Below are 15,187 nucleotides of genomic sequence, written 5' to 3' on the forward strand. Positions count from 1 at the left end.
ATGCAGCGGGGGAACATCAGAAAAGCCCTCGCACATTCCCCGTTAAAAAAAAAAAAAGAAGGGTTTTGCAGCAGCCCCGGTGAACAAAGAACCGCGCCGTTCGTTTCGCGTACAGACTCCCCAAGATGTCCTCGACAGAAGCCACGCCTGACGGCATGGTTGTAGTACAACACAAAGACTCAAACTGCAGTCAAAATAATAATGTTGATTTTAAAAATTGTATTAATACAGTCAGTTCATTTAATCAGACCCCCCCCTTTTGTAGATTTTTTTTTTAGGTTTCACACTGTAAAGTATCTGCAACTTAAATTAATTGTCAGAATCTGGAATTTTTCCGCGAATCTTCAGTAAATAAAAAAAAAATACCAGGAAAAACAAAACGACACAGAGAAATTTCCCACGTGCCATAATTATTTTATTACTGAGTTATAAATTATGGTTACACTTGGGTCACCGTCATAAATAAAGCTTTGAGCTGGAATGTAATGATACAGTGCTGAGTAATAACTGATGTCCATGTTTTCAGCTTCCTCAAAGTGTCAGTATAACTCAAGCTTAGCCTGTCGTTACCATCTGTGCATATGCATGCTGGGATGTACAGTGAGTATGTGTTGCGTAAGGCTACCTGAATGACAAGGCAAACTCTGGGGATGTTTACTCAGAGAAAACCTTACATGCTCCACCGCTTCGCCATCCACATTGTCTACCCCACAAGAAAATAAAGATATCTTTACATACATGTTTTTAGGCATGCCCTAACCCTGACACTGAACTTTATGTTCACTGGTTTTTATACAGAAATTGCTGTTAGATTAAATTTCTGTGAAATCAGACAGCGTGTGTGTTTGTATTCCCAAGGGAGGTGTTGAATTCACTCTGTAGATTATTTGTGCATTTTAACCCCATCCAATGAATTCAATTTAATATTCTCCGTCATATGTGGTGCTCTCCCACCCTGTAAGTGGGTTACAACTGTATTAACAAAAACACACAGCCTTCCATTTGGGCTTATATGACAGACCGAGCATGGCATGTGACTCTTAGAGGGATTCAGCATGAATATTTTAGCATTTCTAGTGAGAACACCTTCTGCCTTTTAATAACACATAGAATGGAGCAACAATGTAATCACAAATTTCCAAACACCAGGTCTGAAAATAGAAACAATATAAATGTTGTGATAAAATGGCACCAGAAAGATAGAGCAGGTGTATTTGCATGCATAATCATAGTCTAGACGAGCTCTCTGGGTGCCAATCAGGAAGGGGTTCGTTCCCCAAGGGCGTGTTGCAGATGAGAACTCCCAGGGAGACTCCTGGTATGAGCCCAGGATTAAATCATCCCCCACTCCACCCAATAACATGGACAAAAAACAGCAGCAGGAGGAGAGCAGGATGGCGTGATGCATGAAGGACCAGCGTGTGTGCCCAGGGGGTCTGCCCCCAATCCCAACCCCACCCAGTGGAGAGGCCAGAGGATTGGGTGAGTGCATGGTTGGGATGGGGACGAGAACCGCACAAGGGCCAGCCTCTCTGTTGGTGCACCGGGTATGCCAGCGTGTCCAGGAGGTCGTCTGGCTCCATTAAAATGGGTCCGCTGAGAGTCCAGAGCCCCAATCAATAAAAAACATGGATCTGGGATAGTGTCCCCCCCCCCCCCCCCCCCCCCCCCCCCTTCACACACACCCCTCTCTGCTCGGATGTGTAAGTTTTGTGTAGCCTGTTGGAGGCCTGACTGGTGATGCTGCTGTGCCACATAACCTTTGTGACCCTGAACTAAACCTTCTCCGGTTCTGAATGAACCACAGCAGGCCTGGTTTTCATTCAGACTTCACTGCCTGTAGCTGTGGACCACAATTGCCATTGTGTTTCTCTGTGCATGTGTGTGTGTGTGTTAGCTACATGATACTTGTGAAGCCCAGAGTGCTGAGGTCATGTTACTTGCACATAAAAAAAAAACTCAATGATCTTGACCATCTGTTTGTCACAGCAGTGCTGTTTCTCTGTTTTTTTCCCCCGATGAAAGGCTGACTGGCATCTTTGGGGAGATGCTGTGGTTTACTGCGCCGCACAGACACACACCAACCTCTTTGTCCAAGAGTCCATGCAAATACTGCTTTCACCTATGTGGACAGTATCTGTCTTTCAGAGAGGACAGGCTTAATAGGCTGCAAAGACATGTCTGAGAATTCCTGGAGGACATCTCTTCGACTTGCATGGCCAGATGTCCTTTTCAAGACTTTTCTGGTGCCCCGCTGTCAGTTGAATGAGGCTTCTGCGAGCACAAAGGGACATGTTGGCTAAGCACCACGTGCTGATGCCATAGTGAACGGGCTCTCAGGGATGATGTAAGACCTCATGCAAATGATACCACATCTTGTGCTCATAAGCTGACGAGGGCCCTGAAGTCGATCAGCTGAACAAATGAAGCAGTACATGCAGAGGCCCCTTTGTGTGTGGGGTTTTCCTGCCTCTATTGTTTTCTTTTACTGTTATTTGTTTATTTGTATGCTCATGTTTGTTTTTATTTGTTGTAAGTTTTTTTTTTTTCACAATTGAGATATTTCTTTCAGGGAAGCGGAGCAGAGCAGGCAGCAGCAGACAGACAGCACATACTGTAACGATGATACAAAATAAAACAAAAAACAAAACATAAAAACAACAGCTTAAGAAAACAGAGAGCAGGGGGGTTGGAGAGGCAGTGGTACAGCACAAATGTAAGAACCTCATCAAACTTTAAAGAAACAGAGTCTTTCTTTAACGTCATGTACTATCAACAGTTTGTTTAGGTTTCTCTGCAGGTTTAGGCATCATGCAGGGACGCAGATTGTGAGGCATTTTCCTCCCAAACGGACGACTTTGGGCTAAGTCAGCAGGAATCATTACACTGAGCTTCGGTTTTATCACTAAAATGTGAAACTCTGTGTGCACGTTGTGCTCACAGATTCAAAACTGCCCTTTCTTCGAACAATCTAAGACACGACTTTACATGGAGACAAGTTATTGCTGATGGTTTCAAACAAAGACAAAAAAAAATGTGTAATCAGTAAAATTAAATGTGGTTGTCATTCCACATTTGGGTCAGCTCTACTGGATATGCTTCTTCACTTTCTGCTGTGCTTGGGGATTTGGTCAGTGAGCTGTGTGACCCACAAGTACAGTCTTTAGAGAACTATTGTTTGTCTGAGTGAGTGGGACAGCTGAAAGTGCTGTCTTATCCCCAACTCTGGCTGTTTTTTATAGCAACAACTAACAACTGATTCTTTTCGTTATTCCTTTATGTTTTATTTTTCATTGATCAGCTAATGTTTCATTCTATAAAATGTGGACAACCAGGGGAAAATGCTAGTTCAAATTTACAAAAACAGCAAATCCTCTGATTTTTTAAGCTGCGATCAGAGAGCAGCTGACAAATTCACTTGATAAATGAACGACTGATTATCAAAGTCAAGTTGATGAATTTTCTGATTAATTAGCTTTTTGTTTCAGTCCTACTTTTTTTTTTTCATCTGTAAACTCAGTGCACAGCGGTTTGATTTTCTTGACCCTGCAAACACTTAGGCAAATACTGTCTTTCCTCACCTGCTGTGAAATACACACATGCACATGAAGCTGTTGACCCACACACACAGGCACACTCTCATCTCACCCTCTGACAACAAATGCACACACACACACACACACTCACTGGGATGTTGTGATTGGGAGAGCTGGTGTCAGCTGGGAATATGAGTCAGGTAGTATGACTTCATTGCTTTTTACGGGTATTAGGTCATCTCTCTCCCTCACTTTCCCTATTTCCACCCCTCCCCCCGTCTGTCTCCCTAATCACATTGATGCTGTACAGCTAGTGACACGCCTAGTGATGAGTAAGGCTCACCTCACCACTTGCTTCCCGTATGGTGGTGATCTCACACGCGTCACTGAAAGCTTTGAACTCAAGACTCCTGTTTGGTCTTCACTTTATTCTTGGCATCCGTTTCTCATTTTAGTGAATGTATTGCAGACAATGTCATTCAGATTCAGATGTTGATTTTGCTGTACAAAGTGAAAGATTGCCTATTTTTTTTAATCTGCAGAAGGATTAAGTCACAGGAACAGTGTCACATTATAAGATTACTGATTGGGTCACATTTTGAATTGAGAAATTTTTGTCACTAAATTCTGATGCCGTGTTAGAAATTAAACCTCTCTCTCACACCTAATTGCACAAAATGAAGCTCTAATGGACTTTAACATTTTTTAAATCAAGAATAAAATGCAGATAGATAGGCCTCAAAACCATTACTGTAATTTTCAGATGTGTGTCATCAAGGATGGAAAGTAATTGAGTATATTAATGCAAGTACTGTGCTTAGGTGCAATTATAGACATTTCTGCTTTAGTTCAGTATTTACATTTTAATGTCACTTAATTGCACCAGTGAAAAGAAACTAAATACATTTATTCAAGTAATGCAGTACAAATCAGAGGTATTTATTTTGTATTTTATTCTTTTTAGTGCTTCTGCTCCACTTGATGCGTGGAGTAGAAGTGCTAAACAACGTACTTTTAACTCCATTACATTTATTTGACAACCGTAGTTTATATGTTACTTGGTAGATTAAGATATTAGTCACAAAACACACAATCATCTTAATATGATGCATTTTTATGCATTAACTGAAGTAGTTCAAATTATCTCCACTTTTACCAGCTACACCATTAAAATGCGCATATAAAAGCAATACAATAATATGATATATACAGTAATATAACATTGTGAAAGGAGCATTCTACATAATGACTACTCTGAATTTTGATGCTACATTTTGCTGCGAATACTGTGTACTTTCACTTTAGTAAAATTTTGAATAGAGGACTTTAACTGAGCATTTACGTTGTGATATTTCTACTTTTAAGTAAAGGCTTTCAATTCAGCTTTAACCACTGTTTAACACTTCTCCAAACGATGCATGTTATTGGAACAGTTTTGTACCAAAACATCAAAATATGTACACTAAAAATATCTTTGTTTGCTGGATTATGCAGAGTTACAGATGACAAACTAATGCTGCCCTGAAGGTACGGTATTAGTACCAGAGTAGGATACAATCACAGCAAGCGTGGGTACATTCTCAGGCCTTGTTTTCTCAGAGATCACGATGCCTCCAAGTGACCCACAGTCCTGTTCCATCATTTATGAACATTGTGAATGTAAACAAACCATTTACAGCTCAGTAACATAGGTCATGTAAAATTCATGTTCAGCTGTTATTAAATGATAAGCTTACCCACGAAGAGCTCTGTAAAATATCTCCAGCAGCACAGTTCAGTTGTTTTTAATTTGTGTTTTTGTTTGTATTTAGAATGAGTTTGGGATCACAGGGAATTAAACTGACTGCGCCATTCAACGTGGGCCATCTGTACAGCTTGATAGTGGCAGTCGTGCTGGTATAGTTGCCTTGAGGAATAGTTGTATGATGCTCCCTGGCTGCCCGTTTAATTAAATTATCAATTCATGTGAAACCCAGCTCAGGTCAGTATATCAATCACTGCCAAAGCGGGGTCCGTGGAGTCACAGGGGCCCTCGGAGTGCTCTCCAAGGGGCCTGGTGAATACCACAGTGGTTACATTCATTTCAAGTTACCGAAGGGCAAGTATATTGATAACAGTTGAGATAACAGGTATCTGAGTCGTGGTGTGAAATAAAGTTTTCCTCAGGCAAAGAAGACAGAAAAATGAACGTAGGAAGCAATGAAATATGTCAGTTACATACACACTGTTACTTTAAGTTCATTTTTCTGCTAATATTCTGTACTGTTACCTCAGTAAGATGTTGAATTGAGGACTTTCAGAGTATATTGGAAATGGAAACTGAAGTAGTAAATGATAAACATAGTGGAGTAAAAAGTAGAATATCTCCCTCTGAAATGTGGCGGAGTAGCAGTGTAAAGTAATTTTTTTTTTTAAAATTAGAAATACTCAAGTACCCAGCACCTCAAAACTGTACTTAACTGCAATACTTGATGTAAATGTAATTGTAAATGTATTTTTGTTACATCCCACCATTGCTATCCCATCTGTTTTGAATTTGTTCAGACTGATGTGGTCTTGAGATTACTTATACTCTAAGGGACATTTTTATCTATTTACTACAAACTTGACCTGCCCTTACTGAAAATCCTCACCAGCCCAAAATAACCAGGACAGGACGCGGGACCACAGGGTCGATTCCGGTCGCCAGGTGGCGCCTGTAGGCTGACTGGTAATTAGCAGAGGCTGGCAGCCTAATCAGGTATGTTGATTTGCACGTGGTGGCTGGCTGCCGGCTCAGCTCGGTGGAGTTCGCCTTCACCGATTTATAATTAAAAAAAAAAAAAAAAAAAAAAAAAAGACGACCCGCTGGATAATATCACGGTTAACTGGACTGCGGACATTCGGGAAAGTGAGCAGTGACGGGGGAGGGAGAGAGGAGACGCGTTTTAAGCGACTGCAGGAAAGCTTCAGGATTTCTAAAGACAGGAGGTAAGGTTTTAGGCTGTTGAAGCACAACGTGTCGCAATTGTTAAGCTGGAGTATATTGTGTTTTGGGTCCCTTTTTTTAAGGAGACAGACAGACAGGCAGGCAGGGAGGCAGGCTGAGTGTTGAACCAGTTCGTGAACTCTTTGACCCATTCTTCATGTTTTCATTCAGTGTGTCAGCCAGTGGATGGCGCTTCGCCTCTTTGCTGCAGCGCAGCTTGTGAATGACTCGATGTTGTGACTCTGTGCAGCCAAACGGACAAGCGGTGAAGACAGGGGGCGTCCGACGGGCACGGAGCGAGAGCTGCACTGCCATTCATGAGCAGAACAGGCAGGGACTACAAGTCAAATACGATAAATCCATATCTTCATGAAGGGTTTGAAAGGCTGCTTTATTCAGCTCAGTGGAGGCCGCTGAAAAGCATCTTATGACACTGAAAGGTGTATTTGAATTTTTGTGCACGTGCTCATATCTACTCTCAGCTGCCAGTTTATTAGGCACAGCTAGATGGAACTAAACCTGAGCATTACAAAGTTAATGAAAGTAGAATTTGTTGCATGATATTGAACAATTATGGTCTGAAAGGTCCCTCTGCAATCTTTCACTTTATGCCAACTCTTTCTAAACATGAAGAAGTAGTCAGTGCTTGAATAAATATTATGGCTTGCGGAATAGGGAGTGATCAGGATGAATAACTTCCTGAGGAAGGTGATATCACCGCTCAGGGTCAGGTATAAATTACACAGGGTAACTTCTTTATGCCCCAGTTTGCCCTTTATAAAAGCAAATCTGCCCGCTTTGTCTTTGTGCTCCGAGACAAGTTCAAAGTATTCAGAATTTGAAATCAGTGAAGTTCTAACTCCCATTTCCTTCAGTTTCTCATGTTATTTAAACAAAGGTGTTTCTTTCGGGACATTCTCCTGTTTTAACTTAGCAGTCATTTTGCTCCTTTTGATAGGATTGTTCATTTATAAGACTCGGCAATTGTATGTTCTGACATAAAACAGGGCTTCCAATTAAGAGGCTTCTTTGTCATCTCTCTGTGTTGGAGGGGGGAACTGCCACTAGGTGGGGCCACTCAGCAGTACAAAACAGGGGTGTCAGGTGAGTAACGCAAACAGAAAAGGGTGTGGTGTGGCCAACTGTTAGCTTTATTTGCATGGGTCAACAGTTATGATCCAAAATTTAAGGGAGGTCACAGGAGATGATGTTGTTCTTTACCAGACACGCTCTTCGTGCCTAAAGGCTATGACAAGAGAAGATCAAAGTTTTGTTTAATGGAGGACCATTATACTCAGCCTGAAATGGGGGGTGGGGGGTTGATTTCTCAAGAGAGCCGGAGCAGGAAGCACAACTTATCCATCAGGACGCTTCCTCATGTAGTTGATTGGAGTAATGAGATAAGCTTCATCGGCCTTCCTCAGTCGTCGCTTATCTCTTCAAACCCATCCTGGAAAGAATAGTCGGATTGTGATGCGCATATTAGCAATATTTATTGCACCTTACCAATATTTTATGAAAAATTAGAAAATTAATTTAACTTTGAGACTGGAGGTCGTGATGAAGAGATAATTAGTATGCAATATCGAAGAAATATTCAGCTCTACATTGCAAAACCAGAGTCTCAGTGTAGTCCCTATCTTTAACTATTCCCAAAGCATAACAGGCTTTGGGAACAGGCTTTGGAAATATGTTATTAGATATGGTAGACATGGCAACAGTGTTTTATTAATGATTAATGTGGACGTGTGAACAATGGTCTTTTGAACAACAGTGATAACACAGTGAGAGACTGTTTTAGAATTAAAGCTGCTGCCGAGGTACAAAGCAAGTGCAGATATACACTGAAGGATGGTTAACATGTTTGTAAGTAACTGACTGTGGTAGTTTGTCAAATGAAAGATAAATGCTCCTGTGAATTGCTAAATTACACAGATTAGTCATCATTGTTTCACCATATTATCTGGAAAGCAATCTAGCCTGCAGGTTTGTGTAGGAAGTGGAGAAAAGGAGATAAGGGATGAAAAAGAGGATCATGTGCTGCAGAGTGAACTGGAATGGCTTCCCCAGCTCAGTAGACACAGTTTATAGGGGCCTACTTGGCTCTGAAACATTCCTAAGAGTTCACTCGCACTCCAAGTTTTCTCACGCTCAAAGTCGTCTTTGTCATTGCTCTTTTCCCCCATGAGAGCAGCGAGTTAGCTCGTGATGGAGAAATAAAACCTTCAGATTGCACAACAGCCACGCCCTGTGATTTTTGCTGCCCACTTGGAATGCCGTGAAGGCAGATAGAGAGAGAGAGAAAGACAGGGAGTGAGGCGAAGACAGGAAGAAAACTGACTGCTAAACCCTTGTTCAGTACTTGTCTGGTGCATTGCATCATGGTCCGTCGTGCCTGTTCCTGTCTTCAGACTTGATGAGTGAGTCTAGGATTTAGACACACAGGTAGCTGAAGACTTGAATGCATTGGTAGCAATTAATTGGTAGTTTAAAAATGATGGTTTACTTTTTTGAATTTGCCACATCTGGTCATTTGATGCAGCATCTGCAGTACTATCAAAATGTCCTTCTGTGTCCATTTCAAAAGCATTCTCTCAGTGTCACAGGTTGTACATATGTCAGAACAAGTGTCCTGACTAATATGAGCAAAGCTCCAGCAGGTGGAAATACACCACTGTGCAAAGTACCGAACAAAGTTAGAGCTCAATCAATTAGTTGTGCAACAGAAAATTAATCGTTGGCTATTTTGCTGATGATTTGACATTTCAAGCAAAAAATGCCAAATGATTGGTGATGATTTTGGTGATACCAGTTTCTTAAATGTTAATGTTTTCTGCTTTTCTCTGTTTTAAGATCGTTGCAAAAAAGAAAATAAGCAATTTGAACATACCCACTTTTCTGACAACAAAAATGATTAATGAAGATGATTCTTAGTTGCAGCCCTGTAAAAAATCTTTTAGCTTGTGAACAAAGTTTTCTAGCCTTTTGTTGCAAATTTGTGTTGCATACAGTCCCTTTGCTCACAGAAGAACTTGGTAAAATTGCAAACCAATGAGTAGTGAAGGCATCAGGTTTGTCTTCAAGTACCAATAAGTGGAGGGATTTGAAAGGAGTTTATTTTTGATAAATCTCCTGCAGATTTGTTCTGCAGTGTAGGAAAGAATGTCAATTATCACCCATTTGTGCTTCAGGATCTAACTGGCATCATATCTGAGTGTTCTTGTTTCAATGCAGTGGCTTTTGAAATAAGATTTAATTATTGTTTCTATACAGACGACATGAGAAAAAAGATTTGTAGAAAAGCTTGTTCAAGATTGGAGTTTGTTCTGCCAGCCAGGCATTCTTGACTTAGTATGACTTCCGTGAAAACACAGGGGCTGAATAGCTTTAGACGGAAAGAGAGAAAAAGGCATTGAAAAGAGAAGAGGTAGAGAGCAAAAAGACACTGGAAAATTTTGGTGTTTGTAAAGGGATGTGTGACTCAGACAGGCCGCTTCAGAGATTAACTATTCCTTTCCACTGGCAAGGCCACACCGGAGCCAGGATACTCCCTTTGCCACTGAGCCTGCCCCATGCCCAAAAACAGAGATGCTGTCTTGCCTCCTTGTTTAACCACATGCACATACACAGTAGCACACACATGAATGGACTCACTTCTATTTCCATGGTGAGGAGATACATACACACAGACACACACACAGAGAAAACGTCTTTTTCCCCTGCATCAGAACTTCATTGGACCTGTGATTCCATTAACTCCACCCCGAGGAAATAAATATAAGACCAGAATCAACTTGGATTTGAGTGTCCTTTGGGCTTTCAAGATGACTTGTGGGAATTATTCTATCATTCATGTGGAATATAATATCAGACACTTGTGGATTTTTTCCTCCTTGGATTCTGTGGATGAGCTTGTTGACAGACTATATTTCTGCTATGGATAACAGCAGAACCCTACTATGGGGAGACGAATGATTTTTATGTACTTTGGACTTGTTTGATCATCTTGCTGTGCTGTGTTTAAACGTGCCAAGGTCATCTGTGGTTCCTTCTACAGCAGTGAGGATTTTCTTTTTGCTATACGAATCAGCTGTCAAAACTCTTTTCAACAAGAAAACTGGGCTACGAATGTATTCTTCACAGCAGCAGGGGAGATCAGGATGACAGCCACACATTCACACTCTTTCATCCACCTGGGAGCTGTTCAGTATCATCAGTGTCACGGCGTTTTATTGACAGAGCACTTGCACCGGTCGCTGAGGTCAGTCTCGCTGTCTGAGTGAAATGAGAAAGGAAAAGATACGGCCAGTGCAGGGAGAGATAAAGCTCAGCGGCTGCTCTGTGTGTGCACACAGTCTAGCCTGACTCCTCCTCATTACCCCACCCTCCCCCTCTCTTGTGCTCCCGCCTCTCTCCCTCTTCACCAGTAGGTACATGTGCAGTGAGCGACAGCTAGAAAAGCAGTTCAGGGCACCAGCCAAAGGCGCACACACCCACCCGCAGAGAGCAAGACTGCATTATTCAACGGATCCTCTTCTCTACACTCCTCTGGGGTACGGCACACACACTCTAACAGCAGCTTACACACACTCAGACCAGCAGATAAACTTCCAGAAAGGTCCTGTACACTCACAATTAGTCCCGTCAGCGGGCTGCTGTCGAGAGGTTCTCACACAACCGAGGTAAGGTTCAGAGAGTTTCCACAGATTTATGTCTCTCTGAGACTTTGTTGGTCACATATAGTGCTTCTTTTGTGCAGAGAATATGGTCATAGTGCTTGTTTAACTTGTTTAGTCAGCTCAAAGCCATGTTCATTTTGGCAAGGGGTGGTGTGGAATAAGTTTGTAACTTTAAAAGCTTTTTTTTTTTTTTTCTTTTTTTTAATGCTTGCTGTTATTGAAGAGTGGAACATCAGACAGCACCTGTTAATGCTTGGTACATTTTGGGAGCTTAAATGGATGCTTCATTTATTCAAAATTAGTCCAGAGAGTACTTGTGAGTATATGGGTTTGCCTCTTGTGGGCGTGTGCACACATCATGTGCATGCATGTGTGTGCGCCATCCCACCCACATGGGCGTGCATGTCCTTGTGCGCACTTTTGGTAATGGGCGGTGAGGGGATAGATGGCGAAGTTTGGTGCATCCACCCACTCCTGTACCAAACTGGAGAAGGCTTTCCCGCCGTTCTCTGGGAAAGGGCTGTTTAGGTTGTTAGTGGAGCAGCTGCTGAGAAATGAACAGCTCTTGAGTCACACCTGTTCAGCCACAGTTGCAGTTGTTAATAACAGTGCTCATACATTTATTAATATTGTTGAATCGTTCCGTAATTTCAGTATAGAGCTCTCTGATGGGGGAAAAAAATTGTTGGATTTATAGCTTGAATTTTTTTTTTTTTTTACCTTTACAATGTTGGATGATAATCCTGTGAAAACCTTTAAATGGTTGTTTTCTTTTTCCCCTTATTTTCATCTAAAGCTTATAATTCCAAATACAAAAACAAATATACTTAATAGAAACCTTTAAGGCAGGACTTTTGTGTTCATTTCACTGTCAGGACACATCTGTACAGCCACAAAGTGGACGTATGTCCTTATCAGGACATCCTGCAGTATGAGCTTAAATTATGAGTCAACACTTTGGTATTATGTCTGGTGCTTGGAGAAGAGGCATTTTTTGTGGTTTGCCTCCATTTTACCAAAAACTCTGGGAAGGGCTGAGGAGGAGGGATTTTATTTTTATTTACTTTTCTGTCCCTGGTTGCAGCTGCTTATTTTAAGAGTAATTATAAAAGCATTTCATTGTCTATTGAATGAGCTGAAGATGCAGTCGGCGTTCGTAGGAAACGTTTGCTTAGGAGTTAGTTGCATAAAGCGGCTTAACTACTCCTGCAACAATTTAATGGAGCCAGAGGAGAAAACAACAAAGCGTATGTTATGACAGTGTGCTACAGTTTGCAGTGAAAATGCCCGTGTGAATAAGGGATGTTGTCAGGAGCACTAAAAGGCAAGAAACTGTTAACATGTTCTTTTGTAAAATAATCGTGGCTTTGTGTCTAAAAAAAAAATCGGAGGCCCTGAAAAATAAGAACAAAAAAAAAAAAATAGCAGAACTCACATTCCAGTGAATGAGCTCTGCCTCTGAAAATTACTTGTAACTCCACATATTGCTAATACAATAGAGGATAGGTAATCAAAGAAGTTTTATAGATGTGCTTACTGACTGGAAAAAGGATCCTGGAATATATTATCATGCAAAACTGTAAGCAGACCCAGCACTGAAGGCAGGCTGCCCAGACAGGGATCAGAGTTATGCAAGGCCGAGACATTTCTTCACCATAAACACCATTAAAGTTTTAACGTGACTCAGCCTGTGCTTTGGTGCACTGTGTTTCTAGGGTTACCTTCCTTAGAAGTATTTACGCTTTAGATTCTGTAGTTTTCATTAACTCCTCTTCCCTCACCCTCCTCCCCCACAGCCAGTGACTCACCCCCTCTGCACCTCTTGCTGAGCCATTATTGCCATGGAAACCCCGAGCCAGAAACGCACTAGTCGTGGTCCCACCACCTCCCTCTCGCCGGCCCGCATCACCAGGCTGCAGGAGAAGGAGGACCTGTGCAACCTCAATGACCGCCTGGCAGTATACATCGACAAGGTGCGTTCACTGGAGGCGGAGAACGCCGGACTGCGGCTTCGCATCACTGAGTCTGAGTCCTCGGTCAGCCGTGATCTGTCGGGCATGAAGGCAGCCTATGAGACGGAGCTGGCCGACGCCCGCAAGACCCTGGACCAGGTGGCCAAGGAGCGAGCACGCCTGCAGCTGGAGCTGGGCAAGATCAGGGAGGAGCACAAGGAACTCAAAGCCAGGTAGGAGGAACATGTGGGGGTGGAGTCTAGATGGGAGGGGCCCTGGTACAACAGTTATGTCATAAAATGGATGCAGCTACACATACAGTGCATGTTATCATATTTATAGGACATAATGCATCATGTACAATATGCAGTTGGTATTTGGTGCTTCTCGCTGAGCATTTCAATTTTGTTAATGCACTTTTAAATGCATTAGAATAAAAAAGGCTTTCATGCAGTTCTACTTCAAAGTCAGCAGAACCACTTGGAACCATCCATAAATCTTTCAGGTCGTACTGCAGTATTGATGACATAACATTTATTTGCTGTAGTCTGGGGTTCCTTTGTGGGGGAATTCCCCACCTTTTTAGCAAGTGATCTCACAGTAACTTGGGAATGTCTGCGGCTCTGAGGCTTGAGAACTCTGTGCATTTACAGCAGATTATAGGCCAATAATGTTTAGTCTGTACCAGTGTATAAAATGATTATTCAGATTAGTTGTCCTTTTGGGGAGCAGAGCTCAGACACAAAGGTAAGATAGAAATTTATAGTAGTATAACAGTGCATTACTCCTCTTCACCTGCTGTAGCACATGAACCAGTGCAGGTTTGTTGTTGCACTAGTGTTGCACTTTTTAAAAATTAGCATTATTCATAGTGTTCCAGAGCCATCAGTACTTCCGCTTTTATTTTGAGACTTTCCTTTTTCAACGTCAGTGTGTTTAAAAACATCTTATAGCAGTGGTTAAGGCGGTGCCGCAGCCAAAGCAAAGAACCATGTGGCTCTGAATGCTTCAGTTTACCTTTTGTGCTGTTGTGCCTCCAGTTCACACCTGCTGCAGTTCAGTGTGACTGAGGTGGTGCAACACCTTAATTGTCTGCCAGGAATGCAGTGTGGATTTTGGAGCCATACCCAACATTAGTACTGTAGATGACATTCCTGGTGGTTGAGTTTGTATGACTCGTCAGTTAGCAAGTGCAGCTATGTCTCTTCAAGCCCCTCAGGATATTTGAAACACCTCCAGCCAAACAGACTCCACCTTTAAAACACAGCCTGCTCTGTTAAGTTAAAATTATTGCTCTAATGACAGAATGTCTTTAATGACAGTGTGTGACTCTGCATAATACTGTGGACACACACAAACTGTGCACTGCCTGTTGAGTGCAAATCACAGTGAACTGAGAAACACATGGAGCAGTAACATTTTTTTTTTTATAATTTGCGTTCATTTGAAACAAAGCAAACAACAAAAACACCCCACGTCACTTTATGGCGGCACAGAAATCCTGAGATAAATGTAGGAGTGAATTACATGACTGATAAAAATCCAAAGTTAATATTTTACTAATCTAAAGTAACACAGAAGTCACATTAAAGTCATCTAGACCATTGAGTAAATGTGGCACTGAAGGTGTGTGTATGTGCGAAGGCGTGGCAGTTAATAAATGAGTGACGTAAGAAATTGTGGATCATGACTTAATTGTACTGAAGTGTACAGTATGCATTTAGCACTTTGTTGGATGTGTTATCCTCAGCTGTAATTTCAGCTACAAAGGTGAACGTCTGCAGACCAGAGGATTGTCATAGGCCTCAGCCAGTGGCGGTTTGTGAGGAATGTGTCAACGTCTTGGCAAAGTGCACTTCATGTTAGAGAGGTCTGAGAAAATAAAACTACTAAATATAAACTGTTTGTGCTACCCACTGCATTTACCTACATGTGCTCCTTGACAGTGAGAGTAGAGGAGCAACAGAAAAAGAAACATTCGAGACACACTTAAAAAAAAAAAAAAAGGATTTCAACACAGCATATTTCCATTGCTGAAACAGCAGTGTGTGT

At 41.8% G+C, this 15,187-nt stretch overlaps 1 protein-coding gene across 3 annotated transcripts in view; it reads left to right on the forward strand.

Moving 5' to 3' along the window:
- Nucleotides 1-6,367: 6,367 nt before the first annotated feature.
- Nucleotides 6,368-15,187, forward strand: part of LOC121185536 (lamin-A-like) — a 32,527-nt gene continuing 23,707 nt past the window's right edge. The window contains exons 1-2 of one of the 3 annotated variants that reach the window (XM_041043754.1): nt 6,368-6,506; nt 12,980-13,368. In XM_041043754.1, coding sequence (XP_040899688.1) covers nt 13,025-13,368 — 344 coding nt within the window. In that variant the 5' untranslated portion in view covers nt 6,368-6,506; nt 12,980-13,024. Of the gene's footprint in view, nt 6,507-10,839; nt 11,187-12,979; nt 13,369-15,187 lie in introns of those variants that run through there. The other 2 variants (XM_041043752.1, XM_041043753.1) reach the window with 2 other exon arrangements.

This window comes from Toxotes jaculatrix, chromosome 8, assembly GCF_017976425.1.
Source record: "Toxotes jaculatrix isolate fToxJac2 chromosome 8, fToxJac2.pri, whole genome shotgun sequence".
NCBI classification, from domain to species: Eukaryota; Metazoa; Chordata; class Actinopteri; family Toxotidae; genus Toxotes; species Toxotes jaculatrix.